General features: G+C 40.0%; 2 protein-coding genes across 2 annotated transcripts in view; both read left to right on the forward strand.

Moving 5' to 3' along the window:
- The first annotated feature begins 6,187 nt into the window (after positions 1–6,187).
- The window catches only part of LOC309326653 (vomeronasal type-2 receptor 26-like), an 89,161-nt gene continuing 73,043 nt past the window's right edge, over positions 6,188–22,305 (forward strand). The window contains exons 1-3 of the mRNA XM_081835537.1: positions 6,188–6,311; positions 9,942–10,233; positions 11,165–12,025. Of these exons, the coding sequence (XP_081691663.1) occupies positions 6,280–6,311; positions 9,942–10,233; positions 11,165–12,025 (1,185 nt within the window). The 5' untranslated portion in view covers positions 6,188–6,279. The remainder of the gene's footprint in view (positions 6,312–9,941; positions 10,234–11,164; positions 12,026–22,305) is intronic.
- Positions 13,297–16,710, forward strand: LOC309326603 (vomeronasal type-2 receptor 26-like). Its single transcript, XM_081835468.1, has 3 exons — positions 13,297–13,825; positions 14,890–15,016; positions 15,499–16,710. Exons 1-3 carry the CDS (start codon positions 13,814–13,816, stop codon positions 16,398–16,400), a joined length of 1,041 nt encoding a protein of 346 aa, XP_081691594.1. The 5' UTR covers positions 13,297–13,813; the 3' UTR covers positions 16,401–16,710.

The raw sequence follows: 22,305 nt of genomic DNA on the forward strand, positions 1-22,305 counted from the left end.
CCCTTTCAGAATAATATGGGAGTACATTATAATTATTATTGCTTTGAAGTACTTCCGTTTTCTAAAGTTTTCTAAACATCAATAGCTCACTAAAAAGAATAAAAGAAGGGGTCTAGCATCTTTCTCTCCCACTTAAGAAAAGGCTTTGGCTGAGATATGATAAACATGTTTTCTTTAAAATATTGCACAGCATCTGTGATTCAAAGCAAGTGATTACCTCTCCTGTAATTATTCAGAATTACATCTTCTAGCCTGCCCTAGGGACCTCTTCTGCCCACATGCAAATGATTAAACTAAGACTGGAGGGTCTTATTAATAAGTATGAACTCTATTTGGTTGGGTCTATAGACATACAGAGACTCATGAGTCTGGCTTTGAATCAGCTGTGTGAGTGACCATTCAAGTTAGGCTTTGCTTCTCAGGATCACGGGAATGGCAGTAACAGAAGAGGTGAACTTGTCCCTAAATAAAGAGTACCTTTCAAGATGGTAGTGTTTCGCTTGCTAGTGCTCTTACTGTTGGTGCATGGGATGTGCAATTTTCATCATATTCCTCAATGTTCCATCAGGGTACCCGTCCCTATTCTTCACAAATATTATCAGTCAGGAGACCTCATCATTGCTGGCATTATTTCTCAGATCTACATATTTTCAGATACCCTATCCTTTGAGAAACACCCATCTCAGGAATTTTCAGATGACCATATGTAAGTAGGTGCACGTTTCATCCAGATTTACTAGAAGTCAGAATAAATAAAAACACCTTATTGAATTTTGTCTTCTGTAGTTGTATTAAAAAAATTGATTTACCCATTTCAAACACTCATTTCTTTTATTCCAAATTTTATTGAAGAATTTTAAAACATTTACGAAGCATAAAATATTGGCTTACAGGACAAACACTTGTACAAATGTCAAGTCTTGCCTGCAGACATCCACATGGCATCAAAACAGGCTTGAAACATGTTTTACATTACAAATTAAAATTCAAAAATTCATGAACCAGTTTGCTTTTACAGATCTGTGAAATGTGAGATTACAACCTGTTTTTATACAGTATCTGAAATATCTGAACTGATAAGTAGTCAATGTTCTAATCTGAAGTAGATTACCTTTGATGCAGCATATAACTCTCAATACAGGGTGCTGACTCACCTCTACCAGCACATCTTGGCCTTGGCATTTGCTGTAAAGGAGATCAATGAAACTCCTCAGATCTTGCCCAACGTCACCCTGGGCTTCCACATTTATAACAGCCATTTCAGTGCAAGCTGGACCTGTGAAGCCTCAATAGAGCTTCTCTCAAGAAGGGCCAAGGTCATCCCTAACTATAAATGTGATGCTGAGAGCACTCCAATAGCAGTCATTGGGGGACCTAACTCTAATGTCTGTCTTCACATGGCACCCATCCTGTGTACCTACAAGATACCACAAGTAAGATCTGAATACATTCACACCTGAATTTCACCAAATTCATGCTTTCAGAAGCAATACATGAAATGCAGCCATTCTTTGAAAGTCCCACTTCTCCGGATTTTGCAAAGCAGTTCTCCAATCAAAAAATGTGTCCAAAAATGCACAGATTAAGGTAAAGTGTGCATAAAAAATGCACATTAGTAAAAATATCCTTCAAATGCATTGTATTAGTGAATATTGCTTTGCAAAGATGTGCATATTACGCAAAATTTGCATACAACAAGTTTTGTGTTTTAGGAGAAATTTTCATGAAGCTTAAAAAAACCGCCTAATTCATGTGGTTAAATAACTTAAATAGGGCTCACCAGCCCTAGAAAGAGGTGTGAATACCACTCCCTGCAAGGCCCTACTGAAGAGGCTCCTCATGAGGCCAGAGAAACATTGCCTGGCTGTTGTTTTATTGATTTAATATGCTATAAACCGCTTTGAGATTCTTATTAAAAATATAAAGTGGTATAGATATAAATAAATAAGAAACTGAAGAGAAATATTGAGAAATATTGACACATACACAGGGAAAGAGAAATCAGTAAAAAGCTGTAAGGGTTGGGGGTCAGATTTAGCCAAAGCCCAAATCCTGAATTGGACAAATTTGGGTGGAACTAGATGAATTAGTTAGAAACAGTCCCAGATTTGGTCTGGCCTGCAGGAGTGATCAGGGGTTGTTAGGGCGCGGTCTTGGTAGGAAGAATGAGATTTGTTTTCACATGGCTGTACAAACCAGCGGATTGAAGCACACTGTAAAACTGAGCAATTATATACCCTAGGCTGAGTATCTAGTGAGTTGAGGTTTCAATCCTGCTAGTTGCAGGGGCCTACATCCTCAGCGTGTTCTTTGCATGAAATGCACAGGGAACGTAGACTCTAGTAGTTGAACACATAATTCAATCCTGCAATCTGCAGGATCTACTTAACCGTTATGGTCCCAGCCAGAAATGTGCAGAAGAAAGAAAACACAAGTACATACAATTATTTCATGTTGAAAACCATTCTTCTTTCTCTCTTTTTTTTAATATAAAAAAACCTTAGCTCATATATGGCTCTTCCCCAGTCATGAATAAAAAGTCTCAAGGAGTTTTCTTCCAGAAGATGTTCCCAAATGGGGACCATCAATATAGAGGAATTATCCAGTTACTGCTGCATCTCCAGTGGACGTGGATTGGAGTGGTTTCTCAAGATGGGGATAATACAGAAGGGTTTATAGAGAATGTACTTCCAATGTTTTCCCAGAGTGGCATCTGCTTTGACTTCATAGAAACATTCCCAAAGCTAACATCTTCCAGTGGAATCACAGACATGGTGGGGGAGGGCTTTCACTGTGTCAGTGTTATTATGGGAAGCACTACGAATGTTGTGGTTGTACATGGAGAAATTCAGACGATGATGGTATTGAAAATGGTGCCCCAGATTGTAAAATTTGAGCATATACCAATGAGGACTAAGGGTAAAGTCTGGTTCATGACAGCCCAAATGGATATCACATCATTTCCATTCCAAAGAAATTGGGACATAAGTTTCCTTCATGGTTCTCTGTCCCTTGGAATTCACTCAGTGGATCTGTTAGCTTTCCAGAAGTTCCTTCAGATCAAGAACCCAAGCACAGAAAAAGAAGATGGTTTTATCAAGGACTTCTGGGAAGATTCATTTAACTGTTCATTCCCCAGTTCTGTGGCAGATAATATAGGTGGGCAAATCTGCACTGGGGGAGAGGAGATGGAGGCACTTCCTGTGTCTGTTTTTGAAATGAGAATGACTGCTCATAGCTACACCATCTACAATGCAGTCTATGCGGTGGCACATGCTTTGCACATCAGACATTCATCCCAATTCAAGCAGAGGGGAATGGCAGAGGGAGCAAGATGGGAGCTTCCAAATCTACAACCATGGCAGGTAATGTCCTGAAGATACCTCCATATATTTTGGTGAGGAAATATGGGCGAGCTTTCTCAAACTTCCATGAGATTAGCAAGAAATTTATTTTCGGAGAAAAACTTTACAATATATCTAGCATTTGGTTTTCCCCCCTCTGCAGCACCCCACCCCAGAGATTGACAAATCTCCCCGTAGTTTGTTAAAGAATTGCTTACCATCCCTTCACCTGTGGACCTGTGCATTTTTGGGGGAAGGAGTTTAATTGGTGCTGCTCTGAAATTTTGTCCAGTATTTAATTCAACCATTCATTGAGGGGGATGGGAATGGCACCATTTATCTGATCAAATTTTTGATTAGCTATAAATTAATCTGTTCTTTGGTAGAGAAGGGCATGCCTGACATATTGGATCTGTTTGACTTCTGTTGTTGGTTTTTTAATGTTTTATTCAGCTATTTCATGTAGGTCTGATTATGTATTGCACTTCACGCTAGGATTTCGAAGTGTAGAGTGGGCTTGAAATACATTTTTTTTAAGCAAAAGAAAAGAAATAACCAAGATGGGGCTAGGGTTTCAAAGGTTTATTTAGAGTGTCTTACATTACAAAGAAAGTCACCTTCTACCGAGTACAGACATACAGTCCATGCAGATCAGTGTTGTCTACACTAACTGGCAATACTTCCGCAGGATACCAGGCAAAAGCCCTTCCCAGCCCTACTTGGAGTTGTCCGGGATTGAACCTGGGATCTTTTGCATTCAAAGCATGTACCATCAGTCTCAGAGCAACATGCTCTGGCACTGGGAGTAGCGAACAGGCGGGGGGGTGACTGTTGGAGGTTGCGGGGGCGTAGTGCATGTTGCGGTGTGTGCACAATGAGCTTCAGGGGGTGGCGTGCAGCGCACATCCCAGGGAGTTGGCGAGCGGTGCAGGTTCCCAGGAGTGGCGTGAATGGCAGCTGGGGCAGCCCGCTGCCCCTGCCACTGTCCCACCTTTGTCCTCAAGTGTGTACCATACCACTGAGCGAAAGCTCTTCCCAAGGTGCCTTACTGGTTAAGTATCTCCTTCTACAGTGGTACCTCGGGTTAAGTACTTAATTCATTCCGGAGGTCCGTTCTTAACCTGAAACTGTTCTTAACCTGAAGCACCACTTTAGCTAATGGGGCCTCCTGCTGCCGCGGCGCCGCCCGAGCACGATTTCTGTTCTCATCCTGAAGCAAAGTTCTTAACCCAAGGCACTGTTTCTGGGTTAGCGGAGTCTGTAACCTGAAGCGTATGTAACCCGAGGTACCACTGTATTCTCATTAGCTTTGCCAATATCACAAGCAGCAACAGCATCAGAATTGCTAATATATAATCATTTAAAAACAGCAAATCACAATGCATAAACTCCTCTCTTTCCTGCTGCTGCTGCTGCTGATGTCAAAGTCAAGTTCTGGGAAAGACTCCCAGGGCTGGATGGTGATAGTGCTGCAGATGTAGACAATATTCCTTGATGTTTTAAGTTTTAAGAGACCTTTTGCTTTTTCTAACATTAGCTTGCAAAAAGCTTTCATGGAATCATAATCCCGTGCCTTGGTTGTACTTTCACCCTGTTTATGATAACATAGCTTGAACTTTTATATGTATCTTCCATCTTATTTTCATTATTTAGCTCCATCAGATTCTCAGAAGTATTTCATTTAACAACAATGCAGGAGAAAAGGTGCATTTTGACGCAAATGGTGAATTAATTGCTGGCTTTGACATTATAAACTGGCTCATGTTTCCAAATCAGTCCTTTTGTAGAGTCAAAGTTGGGAAGATAGACTCCCTGGGTATCCAGGAAAAACCGTTCACCATTCATGAGGATGCCATTGTATGGCCTAACCCATTTAACCAGGTGGGTTCTATGCACCTTTCAGGGTTTTTCCATCACTTGTCCCATAGTTGTTTCTCAGCATTCTGTAAATTTATTGACCCAATTCAAACTATGGCTTTCAATCTGAACATTCACATTGTAGTTGAATAATAACGTGCCAATTAATGTTCATTCTGCGGGTGGCGGGGGAGACTTTGGCAATTCCACCCACTATTGAATTCCATGTGTTCTAACTATTTGCAAAATGTATATATGTATGTATCCCCAAAATGTAACCCTCTCATAATTTGAGTGTGGACTTCATACATATCAATGAAACAGGTGAAGACACACTTCTTCCAGGATGCTTTGACTTTTCTAATTAAATTTTGTAATTAAATTAATTTATTTTTTATTAAAATAATCATTTTAAGTGTTTGAGTCACACAGTTACAGTTTTGTGTTATTTATAAGATTATTTAGGTTCAACATATCTTGCCTCTTTCCATACATAAGCTTTTAATTATTAATATTCCCTCTTGGTACTTCTGCCACCCTCAGAAACCTGGCGGATGGTAGTCTAGGAAAGGGAAATATCTGTGGCAGTTCCCAAAATATGTCCCCTTCTCCACAGTGGGATGTCAAACAACCTCATTTATAGTTACTATGGATTGGTGAAGATGCACCACTTTACCCTGGCCACTGTTAACAATTTTTGAGTCAAACCACTTCTATTGTTCGACGCACATTCCTTTGTTTTGTTTTTAAATATTTTATTGATTTTAATGACTTTTATGTTTTGATTTAATAACATATATACGGACTATATATATGTTGTTCATTGTTTTGTTGGCCTTTGATCTAAAAAGTGTTATATAAATAAACCATACCATAACATAATATGAGCCAAGGACTCAAGTTCTAAAAGCCCACTGCATTTGTAATACTTTCTAGTGTTTGTGATATTTCCTAAAACATTATATTTTAATATTTATGGACAGACTCGGCCCGTTTCTATATGTAATGATCATTGCGGTTCAGGTTATAGTCGGACCAAGAAGGAAGGGAAGCCATTTTGTTGCTATGATTGCGTTCCATGTCCAGAAGGAAAGATTTCCAACCAGGAAGGTAAGAAAGGTTAAAAAATGCACACAGATTCACCCTTAAAATGAGCTGAGTAACAGCTGCAGAACCAGAAAGTGTGGAACCACCCATTTGGGTCAGTGGTTAGTCTATTGAATTCCATCAAAATTCTGAAGTAGTTAACAAAGTGCACAAGTATTTGCATTATTCCACAGAAATGACATTGAGTCAGAAATGATAAAATGGGGGGGGGGAGTGGTGTGGCCTTGTCTTTGTGAGCCAAGAGAGACTTTGTCGAGTCAAATAAAAAAGAGGGATATAAAGCAAAAAGACTGTGGAAGCCTTGCGACCACCTCTGACTCTCTTTAAGAGCGTGTAATTAATATCTTCCTTCCTTCCTTCCTTCCTTCCTTCCTTCCTTCCTTCCTTCCTTCCTTCCTTTCTTTCTTTCTTTCTTTCTTTCTTCAGACATGGATGACTGTTTTCAATGCACAGAAGATCAGTATCCAAACATTGGCCAGGATAAATGTCTTCCAAAAGATATAAGCTTCCTGTCTTACAGTGAACCTCTGGGAATCAGTTTAGTCACGTTTGCTCTTTTATTGACTTTCACTACAACTTTGGTGCTTAGGATCTTCATCAAGCACAGAGAGACTCCTATCGTGAAAGCCAACAATCGGACCCTCACCTATGTTCTCCTCATAGCCCTCATTCTCTCCTTCCTTTGTCCTTTGCTATTCATTGGCCAGCCCACAAAAATAACCTGCCTCCTTCGACAAACTGCTTTTGGAGTCATCTTCTCAGTAGCAGTGTCTTGCATCTTAGCAAAAACAACTATAGTGGTTCTAGCTTTCATGGCTACCAAGCCAGGCTCCAGAATGAGGAGATGGGTGGGGAAACATCTGGCCAACATCTCCATTGTTCTTTTCAGTTTCCTCATTCAAATGATGATGTGTAGTGCCTGGCTGATAGTTGCTCCCCCACTCCCTGATTTAGACAAGCACTCAATGACTAAAGAAATTGTACTGCAATGTAATGAAGGATCAGTCACCATGTTCTACTGTGTCCTAGGCTTCATGGGAATGCTGGCCCTTGTCAGTTTCACTGTGGCTTTCCTAGCTAGGAAGTTACCAGACAGTTTTAATGAAGCCAAGTTTATCACTTTCAGCATGTTGGTCTTTTGCAGTGTGTGGCTGTCCTTTGTTCCGACCTACTTGAGTACCAAAGGAAAGTACATGGTGGCTGTGGAGATCTTTTCTATTTTGGCCTCTAGTTTTGGATTACTGGGCTGCATCTTCTTCCCCAAATGTTATATTGTTTTGGTGAGGCCCGAGTTAAACAGCAGGGGACAGCTTATTATAAGAAAGAATTAAAGCATGAATCAGTTACAGATAGGTAGCCGTGTTGGTCTGCCATGGTCAAAACAAAATAAAAAAAATCCTTCCAGTAGCACCTTAAAGACCAACTGAGTTAGTTCTAGGTATGAGCTTTCGTGAACTAACTCAGTTGGTCTTTAAGGTGCTACTGGAAGGATTTTTTTTATTTTGTTTAAAGCATGAAGAAGTCTATTTCACAAAACTGTTCCCCAAAGCCAACAGAGGAGCCCATGTAGCTGTTCTCCCTGGATTTTCCCCTGACAAAGTACTCTGATTAAGGGAAGCAGTGGATCATGTATCCTAGACTCATAGACCAGGGAGGGACCCTAATTCCAGGATGCTGACTACACATTTTGGAAACTTCATTGGTTACAAGGTCTTCCATAATGAGCTTCTAACGTCTTCCTTCCCCAATACAACAATGGTCCCTTATTATCAAGTGAAAGGGAAATTAAAATAACAGTTTTGAATATGGGACAAACACATTTTCTTCAACCACTCCAGAGGGAATTCTAAGAACTGAATGAATAATTACATTGCTTCTTGATCATTAACAGGGCTATAATTTGAGCAGCTGCTTCTCAAAAAACAATGGGGACTTACAGTGGCCACTGGTAAACCTAATGCAAAGTATATTAAAATTAATCAGAATTAATCAGACTTGTGATCCACAAGTCTGATTTTGGATACTCCGACATTGCATCGTCTCAGGAAAATAAACTACCATTTAAATAAGACAATTTTTATCTTAGAGAAGATAAAACAGAGTTTTTGCATAGAACAACCAGTTGCCTTTGTATTGAGAATGTTGGTTTTAGTATTCTTGCTGCTGGAACTGATTTCTTACAATGTATGTCAGGCTCACATAGCAAAATGCAAGCTCCAAAGTCCACACCATCCACTCCACACATATCATCAGCCAGGAGAGTTCCTCATTGGTGGCATTGTTTCCCATGGTGGCTTCATCTCCTCTCCAGCAACATTCACTGAGGAACCCCCACCAGCGCTGCCTGAAGAGCTTGTGTAAGAACTAAGCCACTCATTTATTACAGTACAGGAATGATCAAACCAAGAGTTTCAGCCTCGGAATAATGACTGAGGCTGCAAACTTCTACCCATTTACCTAGGGATAACCACTTTTCATTTCAGTGGGGCATAAGCTGATGTAAAATCCATAAGATTTCTCGTGTGAATTAAAAGAATACTGTAGTAGCTCCCATTTCTCAATAGGGAAATGAACATACCGGTAAATGTATTGAAATATCTGTGTGTGTGTGAGAGAGAAAGAGAGATAGCCCTTTTGAACAGCTGATTTTGATAGACTTTATCTGAACAGGAGTGTTAGTGAGAATGCATTAGAAAAACTTGTTCTGAACCTAAATGCTCATATGGTTTCATTTCCTGATCTTAGGCTAAAATTTGTTTCACAATGATGGCATATAATATGAAGTATAGAATTCTGTGAATTACAACTGCCATCTCTGCCTCATGAGTAAGGAAGGGGTCATTACAGGAGAGAGCTCAGAAACTTTTTAAATGTTAGGAAAAGACACCAGATGTTTCAGGGAAAGGCCCCAGGGGTTCCAATGTTCCTATGGGCACCACATTAGCAACCCGTGGTCTAGATACCATTGGCCTTAATAGAATGGAGAACTTGGACAAAAAAAACAAATTGCATTTCTATAGGAACAAATGTCAGGTTCTGTACTTAGGCAGGAAATACCGGCTGTACAAATATAAGATGGAGAACACCTGGATTGCCAGTGCTATGTCTGAAAAGGATCAAGGAGTCAACAGAAGTATAGTGCCAGAATCAAAAGAAGTAATAGAACAGCTCTATTCTGCCATGCTCAAACCACACCTGGAGTACTGTGTTCAGTTATGTTCAGGATATTGACAAGCTGCAACATATGCGGAGGAGGGTGACACGTATTATCAAGGGTCTGGAAGCCAAACCTTATGAGGGAACATTGAGGGAGTTGGGTATTTTTAGCTATGAAAATAGAAGACTGAGGTGATGTAGGATAACCATTTTCAAATATCTCAAGGGGTGTCACCAGGAAGTTGGAGCAAGCTTGTTTTCTTTTGCTCCAGAGGGTAGGACCAGAACCAATGGATTCAAGTTGCAAGATAGGAAATTTTGTGTAAACATCTGGAAGAACTTGCTGATTATAAGAATTGTTCGGCAATAGAATGGACTGGGTGTTAACTCCCCTGAAGTCAATATGATTAACTACTGTGTTGATATGTAAAATGATATATCAGTTCCTTCTGATATTGTTTGCAACTCTCATTCTAGGGTGTTGCCTAAGGGTTACCAGCACATCGTGACCTTGGCATTTGCTGTAAAGGAGATCAATGAAGACCCTCACATTCTACCCAACATCACCTTGGGCTTTCGCTTATATGACAGCTATAGCAATGCAAGAAACACATATTTTGCGACACTGCTGCTTTTATCCAGGGTGGAGAAATTTGTTCCTAACTATATATGTGATGTTGAAAATAATCTGGCTGGGGTCATAGGAGGACTTGATTCTGAAATCTCCTTTTATATGGCAACTGTTTTGGATATCTATAAGATTCCACAGGTAGGGCACCCATGTACAATACCTCTCTTAGCTTGCATAGTGAAAGAGGGTGAATTCACAGCACTAGTTCAGAGTGTATCACTAGCTTAGGGCAAGGATGAAATTGGAAGCAGAACCATATTCACCACCTTCAGATCCTTGGGAAATAAAGGTAGTACAGAATTAATATAAAATGAGGGGAAAGAAATTCTGCAATAGCAGAAAATATATCTCAATCTCTTACACACACCTCAAGGAAATCCCAAAGGCCAATGATGGGAGAGTGGGTTTCTTCATCACCAGCCATCACACCATACCCAATATGTGAATGTTTAGGGGGAAAGACTTTCAAATTAAACACACTCTGAAGGTATGACAAATTGCAGATATAATCCACTTATGCAGGAGAACAGTAATAGTACTGAGAAACTGGTTCCAAAGTGAAATAAATGTTCATAAATAATGTCTGAGGAGTTTTGAAAAACAAGAGGCAGAAATGACAGTTCTGCTGTGTTGTTGGGGTATGAGCATCGTGAAGATGAAAGAAGCTAGAGAGAAGAAATGTGCATCCAACCCAAGTTGCAATTCTGACATGGCTAAAGTAAATAATGTCCAATGCAGGGGTAGGCAATCCTCTGTTTGGGGCATAGTGTGTCCCTCTAATCAGTTTTGTCCATCATAGAAGACGCTGCCAAATTTTGCGAGTACAAAAATAAACTTGGAACATTGCCCCTCTCTGGTCAACAGAACAAATGCTTAACAAACTGGAATGGGAGATGACCCCAATTTTCAGCTCATCTGCATGTGTGTCTTTAGTATAAATGAGAAAGGAATGCAACCCCTGCAAAGGGTATGTCTGACTAACAGGATTCGCCACATAATGTATATGAATAGTTTGAAAGAACTCTACAAATATTACTTGGTCTCTTCTCTTCCTCCATTTACTTTTTAGCTCATTTATGGCTCTGCTCCGGTGATGAATGATAAAAGCCCAGGGCTTCCCTTCTACCAGATGGCAGCCCCAGAAGTCCTTCAGTATGAGGGAATTCTCTCTTTGCTTCTGCATTTCAGGTGGACGTGGATTGGAGTCATTGCAACAGAAAATGACAATGGAGAAAGATTTGTGCAAACCATTTCCCCAATGTTTACCAAGAGTGGTGTCTGCTTTGCATTCATAGAAAGAATCCCCAATTTTAGTTTTATTTCTGAAATTACTGACATGCTACGACAGGGTGCAACAATAAGCCAGAAAATTTTTATCAGCAAAGCTAACGTAGTGCTTGTTTCTGGAGAATCTTACTCCATGGCAACTTTGAGATTGCTTTCATACTTTTCAGAACATGATGACAAGACAAAGAATGTAGAAAGTAAAGTATGGATAACAACAGCCCAGGTTGAGTTTGCTTCATTTGTCTTTCAAAGGTACTGGGATGCAGGAATATTCAATGGTGCTATAGCCTTTGAAATTCAGATTAGAAACCCACCAGGATTTCATCAGTATGTTGTGCACAGAAACCCTTCCAGCACAGATGGGGACGGATTTATCAGGGACTTCTGGCAACAGGCCTTTGAATGTGTGTTCCCAGATATCACTGCTGACAAGGCAGAGGGGAATATTTGCACCGGAGAAGAGAAGCTGGAGAGCCTTCCCGGATCACTTTTTGAAATGAGCATGACAGGCCACAGTTTCAGCATCCACAGTGCGGTCTACGCCATGGCCCATGCTTTACATGCCATGTCCACATCCAGACTCAGACATAGAAGAATTGCATACAAAGAGAGAGGGAAGAATCTGAATCAACAGTTTTGGCAGGTAAAGGCTGAACATCCTCAACTGTGAAAGCCCTGTTACTTCCTGACACTTTATGGGTTGCCAAAATCCTATTGGCTTGCTCTTTTCTCTCAGAGTCCAAACTCTTGGGAAGGTGTATTAGAAAGAAGAACCCAGAACTGAATTTATAATTCTGCTGACAGAGTAGGATGTGGCAGGGATATGGTGGTATCCTAGATAATTCCCCACATATTGTGCTGCTGGCAAATAGCAGCAGACCCTATACAAAAGGGCCATGGTGGTTGTGTCTTTCTGTGAGTAGATACCACCCCTTGTTTCAGGAGAAAGTATTTGTATGATGGAAGCTTTGCAGCCAAATGAGATGCCACTGCATTTGTATATAGCAGGCACGTTCAACAGGTAGATCACGACCTACCAGTAGCTCACTGGCCGTCTGTGGCAGATCACTGGTAGATCAGTGGCTCCTCTCCAGAAAGCTCAACAACTTTGGCTCCCCTAACAAAAGATTAACATTTTTTACCTTATCTGCCAAAAATGGTCCTTCGTCCTCCCTAACAATGCTCAACAACTTTGACCTGAACCCCCCAAAAGGGGGTAGATCACTGCCAGTTTTTAACTCTGTGAGTAGATCGCAGTCTCATTGGAGTTGGCCACCCCTGATATATAGGAAGCAGTGGTAATGGCTGAGAGAGATGTTCAGCATACCCTCTATCCCATATCAACCAAATCCTTCCTTAGAACAGGTGGTTGCACACCACTGCCATGTCTTCTGAGATTTTCTGGGAGACCAGGGAGGGGGACAAACCTCTCTACTCATACATATTTAACTTGTGGGCATTCAGAGAGAGAAGGGCTGTGAGAAAGATTGAGAGAGATGCATGTGTCTATTTTGGTTGGCTCTCTCCATGCTTAGACCTGAATCCACTGACAGTTGAATGGATCATCTCCACTATTTGTTGTAGGCTATTCTCATAGGGAAGCTTCACCATGCATTAGACTGCAGTCTTTTCCAAACTGCTGTCTTTTCTGTTTTCAATCTAGCTCCATCACCTTCTGAGAAGCATCTCATTTAACAATACAGCTGGAGATGTGGTCTTCATCAACCAGAATGGGGAGGCAGCATCTAGCTTGGATATTAACAACTGGATCATATTCGCCAACCAAAGTTTTCACAGAGTGAGAGTTGGGAGGATAGATCTGCAGGCTCCTCCAGACCAATCATTCATCCTTGATGCAGATGCCATAACATGGCACAATTGGTTTAACCAGGTAGGGTTGCATTTTTTGCTAATTCAAAAGAGATTCAGTATTGAATAAGCAATCATTATCCACCTGCAGGTCTTCTCACTGCCTTTAGAGCTGCAAGTTACTGAGCTGTGTATGACCAAAGCATCCAGCTACCAGATTAAGAGCCAAAAGATTACTGCTAGAAGCCACGCAAGGAATGAAGGCAAATATTTTATTAAGGAAATTACAAAACTATATTTTAACTATAAAATGAAGTTAAGCAAGGCTAAGAGTGTAAATATGGCTTCGGGGAATCCTACTTCAGATGAAAATAGCAAAAGTTCAGTTGTCTCAGCCTAATTCCAACCATTAACAGTCCCCACTGCATCCATGCAAATGTGAGTTTGCATCACACAATCCTTCATTTGAATGTCGGTCATTCAGCCAGTTAGAGCCTCTGGGTACATTTCTCCACCACAAGAAGGTGTGCACGCTCACAGACAAGAGAGTAAATGTGTGAAGAGCAAGAGACAGAGCATTAGGAATAGATGAATCAATTCATAAAAAGATGGATCTCAAAATATGTTTTCAAAGGTATATTTTTTTCTTAACATGCTGAGAATTGTATTACAACATTCCAAGAATTCTCATAGGCATTGCATTGCTTCAATCCAGTTCATGTATTTGTCCAGATATATTTTTAATGGAATTCAAAAAGATTGAATTTAACAACAACAACAACAACAAACAATACCCCCATCTGGGTGGGTTTTCCTAGCCACTCTGGGTGGCACATTCAAAACTCTTCTTTAGGCAGCATCTAATGGGTCCACTGGCACAAAAATCAGTTCAAGAGCTGTCTACCTAGTGGACAGCATACTCAAAAGTAACCATTATAACAAAATTAACAAGGAAACTAGAGTAACTTCAAAGTGTACCTTAATGGACAGAGCAATCTTTGCAGAACAGATGGGGTACTGCACATACCAGAGCAATGTCAAGGGAATATCACATAACTTCAAAAATTACTATTACTAATACCAGAAGAAGCAATTGCTCTCTGTATAGCCATTACATATTGCAGTGGTACCTCGGGTTACAAACGCTTCAGGTTACAGATTCCGCTAACCTGGAAGTAGTACCTTTAAGGGTACTACTTTACTTTACTTCAGGATGAGAACAGAAATCTAGTGGCAGCAGTGAAAGGCCCCATTAGCTAAAGTGGTCCTCAAGTTAAGAACGGTTTCTGGTTAAGAGCGGACCTCTGGAATGAATGACATTCTTAACCAGAGGTACCACTGTACTGAAATGCTATGTCAGTTTAGTAAAGTAGAGAAAGGCCCAATTACTTAAAGGATTCCAAACTCATTGTTCTCTTGCTGATCCTTCTGTAACTTCAAAGTGTACTTTAATGGACAGAAAAATATTTGCTTACCAGATGGGGCACTGCACATCCTAGAGCAATATAGAGGGAACATCACATAATTTCAAACATTAATATTAATAATAAGAAAAGACAAAATGGCTCTTTGTATAGTCATTACATATTACTGAAATGCTGTATCAGCTTAGTAACATAGAGAAAGGACCAAGAACATAAAGGGTTCCAAATTCATTAGTTTCTTGATGAAACTTCTGCTGTTTCATTTACGGAATAGAGTCAACCTCTTTCTGTCTGTACTGAGAGATGTCTTCCAGGATCCAGCAAGAAAGTGAAGGAGGGACAGCCCCCTTGCTGCTATGACTGCATCCCATGTCCAGAGGGGAAGATTGCAAACCAGGATGGTAGGAAAAACAAATAGATTAAATAGATCCAGACACAGTACTTAGGATTGACAGGTGTTGTAAGGATGGCTGAGTTAAATGTTCAAAGAAGGAGATGATCTACTGTGTGTATGATCCTGCCTCTTTGTGATCATTGCTCTTCAGATAGTCTAAATATGTTAATCAAATGAGAATGACTATGATTTGACAGGAGCTGGGTGGTATGTGGTTCAACTTAAATCTACAAGGGGCATTGTCACTCCTTCTGACTTACACAGACTGCACCTAAGCTACTGTAATGATACGTTCCAATATCATGAGGAGCCATTTACAGACCAATAGCTCTGAACCAATTAAATTCAACAATACCACACTCTAGAGCATCAGACAGTATTAAAAATGTGTTTTCATTTGAACAGAGCTGTTTTCTTCTCAGACAGATAGTCAACATTTCAGGAAGCTGATGTGATATGAGCTAAAGGTCATTTACTTATTTTTTCCAGATATGAATGACTGTTATAAATGCCCAGACAAAGAATATCCAAGCAAGAACTGGGATGCATGTCTACCCAAGGATATCAGCTTCTTGTCTTATGAAGAACCTTTGGGCATCAGTTTAGCCTGTTTCTCTCTTTCCCTTTCCTTGATCACAGCTCTGGTACTAGGTACATTTATGAAACACCACAACACACCCATTGTCATTGCAAATAACCGAAACCTCACCTACGCTCTCCTCATCTCTCTCCTGCTCTGCTTCTTGTGTGCATTGCTCTTCATTGGCCGACCTGAGAACGTGACGTGCTTCTTCCGACAAACAGCTTTTGGCATCATCTTCTCAACTGCTGTTTCTTGTGTCCTGGCAAAAACTTTCACAGTGGTTTTGGCCTTCATGGCTACAAAACCAGAATCCAGGATGAGGAAATGGGTGGGGAAAGGACTAGGCCACTCCATTCTCCTTTCCTGCTCCATAGTTCAAGCAGGCATATGCACTGTGTGGCTGGCAACCTCTCCCCCATACCCAGATGTTGACATGCACTCTGTGATGGAAGAAATCATACTTGAATGCAATGAGGGGAGTGTGGCAATGTTTTACTGTGTCCTCATCTACATGAGCTGCCTGGCAACTGTGAGTTTTGTTGTGGCTTTCCTCGCCAGGAAATTACCGGACAGTTTCAACGAAGCCAAGTTTATCACTTTTAGCATGTTGGTCTTCTGCAGTGTTTGGCTGTCCTTTATTCCCTCCTACCTGAGCACCAAGGGAAAATATATGGTAGCTGTGGAGATCTTCTCCATCTTAGCCTCTGGTGGTGGGTTGCTGGGCTGCATCTTTTCCCCCAAATGTTATATAATCATTCTGAGGCCTGAGCTAAACAATAGGGAACAGCTAATAAGGAAGAAAAATTAAAGAAATAATAACTGTCCTTTGCTGTATCTTGTGATTTTTTTCTTTGTGAGCAGTAGAATATTTGCAAACACGTGTTCAGCAACTGCCTTATATGATTTTTTCTAGACGTGTTGATTGTTGATAGCCATTCATAAATATAGAATATTGCATTCACGCCGAAGAAAAGTGTGAGCTGGGGATTAACCTCTGATGCTCTGAAAAAGCTGCCTTAATGCTGTATTGTTTTTAACACTTGATTGGAAGCTGCCCAGAGTGGCTGGGGAAACTCAGCCAGTTGGGTGGGGTATAAATAATAAATTATTATTATTATTATTATTATTATTATTATTATTATTATTAGGAGACCAAGAAGCTGTCAGCTGCCAGGAATCCAGACAAAGTTAAGTGAGATGATTGGTTTGCAAAAGCCTCCCTTTTGTAATTATCTCTAAGGTGGCTATAATTTATGACTGAGAGAAGTTTTTCTCTTTGCTGGTGGAAATTTACATTCTGTGATTGAGCTGCTTTCTGGCTATTAATAGAAGGGAAAGGAAGTTGATCATTAATGGGCTGAGGGCAGTATAAAATGTATGCTCTAATCAAAAATGTTTTAAACAGGCTCCTGGTTCCAACTGCCTTGATGGAGCCAGCTCCCACGACAATGGGAGATTGTTGGCAAAGATGAAACAAAGATGATTGAGGGTAATTATCCTTTCAAATTCCCCCGTGGGACGGGAGAAGCAGGCTGCACTCACAGATCATCTGGGTAACTGGCTCATGCTCCAGCATGGAATGCGAGAGACAGGGAGGCACTGAGTGCAAAAGCACTTTGCCTGTCGGTATCCCTCCTATGACACCATTAAGAAGCAGAGTTTCTTCTGTTCATTAGAGGTTATTTGGCACTAATGTACAGACGCGTGTGGGAACAGATGGGATAAGATCACAAACTGCCGAATTGAAACAGCTACAAGGTCGTTAAGATTTGATTTGGAAAAAAGACTTCTTTCAATGCAAACAATGGTATGTGGGGGTGGGGGGACCCTACGGCTTCTTTCTATGTCTTCTGTTACATAAATGACTTGGAAAAACATCAGAGAATGGAGAAGGGAGAACTTGGAGATGTGCCAGGGCTTTGGCAGGTTGCCACGCTACTCCTTTTCCTAGACTGAAAAGAAATAGCGAAGAGCAGTGACAGAGCTTTGCAACTACATCCAGAGATGTTGAAAGAAGAAGAAGTGATTTCTTTAGAACGACATCGAGACAACAATGCCACACGGCATGATGGAGATCAGGAATAACCAAGATAGACATAACATTTGGCAAGGACAAAAGGGAATGATTTGGTTAAAATAAATACCACACACAGGAAGAATAAAGGAGAGCTTCACTTGCAGATTCATAAATTATTAAATGTGTCAACACGAACTGAAGTTAAAAACATTGTAGCTGTCGTATAAGGGATTATCATTAAGATTGGATGGTAATTGGACTGAATAACAGTTTGGAAGCAGAATTAAAGGGAATTGTTAAACCACGAAATCTAGAATGAGGGGGGCCACCTAAATTGTGTAACTGGCTATCTGAGTGATTGGTATTTGAATTGGTATTGTAATTTGGTATTGATATAATAAGGCTTACATTGGATTTTTGTAATTGAAAACTAATAAAAATTATTGCAAAAAAGGAGAGGGAATGTTTTAAACAAAGGAGTTCTGTATGCTAAGAAAAATTATTTTCTTCTTTTTATCAGTTAAAGTGTTGCCAAGAAATTGAAAGTAACTTTACCACTTGATGTTTCCTCTGTGGGAAATAAAGGTGTTTAATTTTGTAAGAGTTGACTCTGTGAAAATCTCAAGGTGTAGATGGGAGATTTAATGCATTTTTATTCACCATTTAATGCATCTCAGCTCTGAGCTCCTTCAGTTGCTCATCTAATAATTTCTGTATGATGCCAACACTCAGTGGGGATGTTCAACAGTATATTTGGCACCCTAGCAGTTTCTGCCTTGAACACTTGTGTCTGTCTCCTTATCAGAGGAGCACATTCCTTCCCACAGTTTCCCACAGATTTCAGTTTCACTTTGAAGCCAGCACTTTCACAAAAGGGATGAAGCGTTAAATGTAATATAAAATGAAAACTCTCATTAATCAGAACACCTTTCCCTGCTTTTAATCTTTCTTGGCTGGAAATAATAAAAAATGTTTTTTGTTTTGTTTTCAGCCTGTTAAAAGTGACCACTTTTTATGCCAGCTGTCATCTCACATACCAACCAAAATTTCCAATTAGCAGACTGATCACATGTCATAATTTATCACCATCCTTAACCACCACATAGTTGTATCTGTCAATGCAGTGTCAGCAGTAGATGACTAGTCAACCATCTTTTCTCCCAGAAGTCTTCACTCTCTTGGTCTCCCGTTCAGAATGACTCTGAGAAGACTTTGGCTGAAAAGCAATAAACATTTTTTTTTTAGAAATATTGCAAAGAATCTAGAACCCAAATCAAGTGATTACCTCATCTGTAATTATCTCATTATTCATAATAGCATCCTCCCCACACCCTCAGGGCTTATTCTGGCCATATGCAAAATGCTAAAACTAAGACTATTTAAAAGGAAGATCTCGTTTATAACTATGAACTATTCAGAGCTGGTTATATAGACACGCAGAGACTCATCAGTGTGGTGACCCATTTTTATATATTGTACTATTCTGGCTTTGCATCATCTGAGGGAGTGACCATTCAAGTCAGGCTTTGCTACTCAGGATAATTTGAATAGCAATGGCAGAATACAGTGGTACCTTGGGTTACAGACGCTTCAGGTTACAGATGCTTCAGGTCACAGACTCTGCTAACCCAGAAATAGTACCTCGGGTTAAGAACATTGCTTCAGGATGAGAACAGAAATCGTGTGGCATCAGTGCAGCAGCAGCAGGAGACCCCATTAGCTAAAGTGATACCTCAGGTTAAGAACAGTTTGAGGTTAAGAACGGACCTCCAGAACAAAATAAGTTCTTAACCCGAGGTGCCACTGTAGTTAATTTTTTGCCATAAATAAAGAATCCCTTGCAAGATGGTAGTATTTTTGTTGCAGGTGGTATTACTGCTGCTACAGGGTTTCTGCATGTTTCTCCCTCTTCCTCTGTGTTCTGTCACAGAGCCTGTCTGTATTCCTCACAAATATTACCAGGCAGGTGACCTCATTGTTGCTGGTATTATTTCCTCAGATCTATATCTTTTCAAACACCCTGACCTTTGAAAAACACTCATCTCAGGAACTTTCAGATGACCATATGTAAGTAGTTGAATTTTTAAAAGCCATTCTAAAAGCCATTCTAAAATCATGTTATTCAAAGCCCACCAAGTCCTTGGGGTTGGACTTCCACTGTATATAGTCTGTGTGCTGGCAAATTATTGGAGCTTTAGTTGTTCTACCAATTCATTTAAGTCTACCCCCTTTTGATATTGTCTTTATACATGTAGTTATACAGTTTGTCTTCCCATGGCCATCCTGTGTCGCTATGGGACACCATGTCCCATAGCGTATGGAAGTTATAAATACATACCATATGGAATACATACATTATGGAAGTTTAACAAGCCATTTTATTTCCCTTCCATTTTTTATGTTGCTGGAAGATTTATAGTGGTTCAGCTGCAATATGGAGTCAACCATGAAGGAGTTGCTAGGGTTGTGCAGCAAATTCAGCCAATGCGTGAATCTTGTAATGAATCAGGCAAATTTCGGTAGACCTGGACTTTGACTGAGTTAGGTGGAAGCAGCCCCAGATTACCCCAGGTTGGGTCTGGCCTCTGGGAAGAGAGGAGTTTAGGGATATGTGTGTGTGTGTGTGTGTGTGTGTGTGTGTGTGTGTTATGTTAGTTATATTGGTTATAAATTAGTAGTTCTTTATTGTGGTTGATAAATGTGAACTGTTTAATTATTATTTGCTGATGTTTAATTTTACTGTTTCCTATTAGATTCCGACGGATTGTTGAATGTTGCGTTGTTTGATATAAATTGTTTATTTTAAAGTTATTGTGATTATTATATTGGGTCAGATTGTTACTATTAATGTTTGATGTTTTATTATGTTTTCCTGTGTTGGGAGCCAACTAGAGTGGCTGTGGCAACCTAGCCAGATGGGCAGAGTACTGTATAGATAAAAATTATTATTATTATTATTATTATTATTATTATTATTATTATTATTAGGTACCCCAGCTCTAATCTTATGACAATATATTGTGGTGCACCCTTCAACTCTCAATACAGGATGCTGACTCAGCTCTATCAACACATCCTGGCCTTGGCATTTGCTGTAAAGGAGATCAATGGAAATCCCTGGGTCTTGCCCAATGCTGCTCTCGGATTCCACATGTATAACAGCCATTTTAGTGAAAAGTGGACCTTTCAAGCTTCAATAGAACTTCTCTAAAAAAGGGCCATATTCATCCCCAACTACAAGTGTGATGCTGAAAATACTCCAGTTGCAGTCATTGGAGGACCAAACTCTTATATTGGACCTCAAATGGCACCCATCCTGTGTACCTACAAGATACCACAAGTAAGATTTATATGTGGAAGATAAATACACATGTTTAAGAAGCCATTTGAACTTCTCTTGCATTTCAGACATTATGCTGTTGTGCTACATTTTGTCTTCTAATTTTCCTGTTTAATACGCAAAGCCAAAAATACAAGATTGTAGAGCAGATCTATGTACTATCAGGACACCAAATGAGTGCTTTCAATACCTTGGACAGTTTTACAAATTCAGTAGAATGTATGATCATGCTTCTCCTAGCCTATATCAGTTTTACAAGAAGATGTTTAATGTGTCTCTTTCCCAACATTTGAACATAGTAAAGTGCTTTTGGTACAATCACTCTAGCATTCTCTCTGACAAACTAATTGTTTGTCCATGCAATCTACAGTAACTTCAATAGGTTCCGCGTGTGCTAATGATACTTTTACAATTTTTTGTATACATCGCAAATCCATAGTGAGGGTGGAGAAGAGGATCTAGCTGGTGGTTCACACCTTGAGTTTCCCCATTCCATAGACCACCTTCATAGGGACAGAGGTGCCCATCTGTCACCTGATATTTATCTTGTGGTTTCAAGCAGCTTCTTGAACTTTCCCATCCCTGATATAGTCTATAATGTGAAACCTTGGAAATGTGCTTATGGCTTGTCCAAGATGGCATGTTGGGCCAATATCCAAGGCCTGCTAGAACAGAGGTTTCCCTATACAGATATATAGTATGCAATGTGAGAGTTTAATACAATTTAATGTATTAAAACCCATAGCTATACTCCATTCCAAGATATGTACCAAGCTCATTTGAATCTAAAGAGAATTCTCAGCAAATTCATCATATGAAATGTGTGTACTTTAAGTTTCGTGAGGTAAGAATAAATAGATGTGCATTCAATGTATTCTGTACAATCTCTTCAACTAATGTAAAACAGCATTCATGTATCCTGGATGGAATACAAACCCACCCCCCACCCTCCAAAAAACTTCACATAGAAATATTGTTACATTTTAAAATAGTATTATTTCAAGGAAAGGTTGCAGATTGTCTTCCATATCTGATTCTGCATATATTTGTAAAGAAATATATGAGAAATCACTGAGAAAACTTTGATGCTAGTATGTCACAGCCTAGATTCCTGATGATGAGAGGATGACACAAGGCACATTTGCAAACTTCCATACCATTCTTGGTTTTGTCACAATGAATAGGCACCAGAATATCAGTAGAAAGGATGGCCAGAATAGAAGCACTCAGCTCTTTTCTCCTTATGCCTATCAGCCTGTTTGGCTTTATCACAAATTTCCAATAAGTGACCCACAATGTTGAGTAAGCTTAATGCATTGTCGCCTGCTTCTAAGGTATATTTTTTAAGCCAGTGAC

Source organism: Podarcis erhardii (assembly GCF_964252035.2).
Source record: "Podarcis erhardii genome assembly, chromosome: 13".
Classification (NCBI taxonomy): domain Eukaryota; kingdom Metazoa; phylum Chordata; class Lepidosauria; order Squamata; family Lacertidae; genus Podarcis; species Podarcis erhardii.

Bases quoted from the DNA above. Each gene is read 5' to 3' on its own strand.
- LOC309326603 (XM_081835468.1), top strand. The intron at 15,017-15,498 runs GTAGGAAAAACA...TATTTTTTCCAG, and splicing joins GAAGATTGCAAACCAGGATG to ATATGAATGACTGTTATAAA.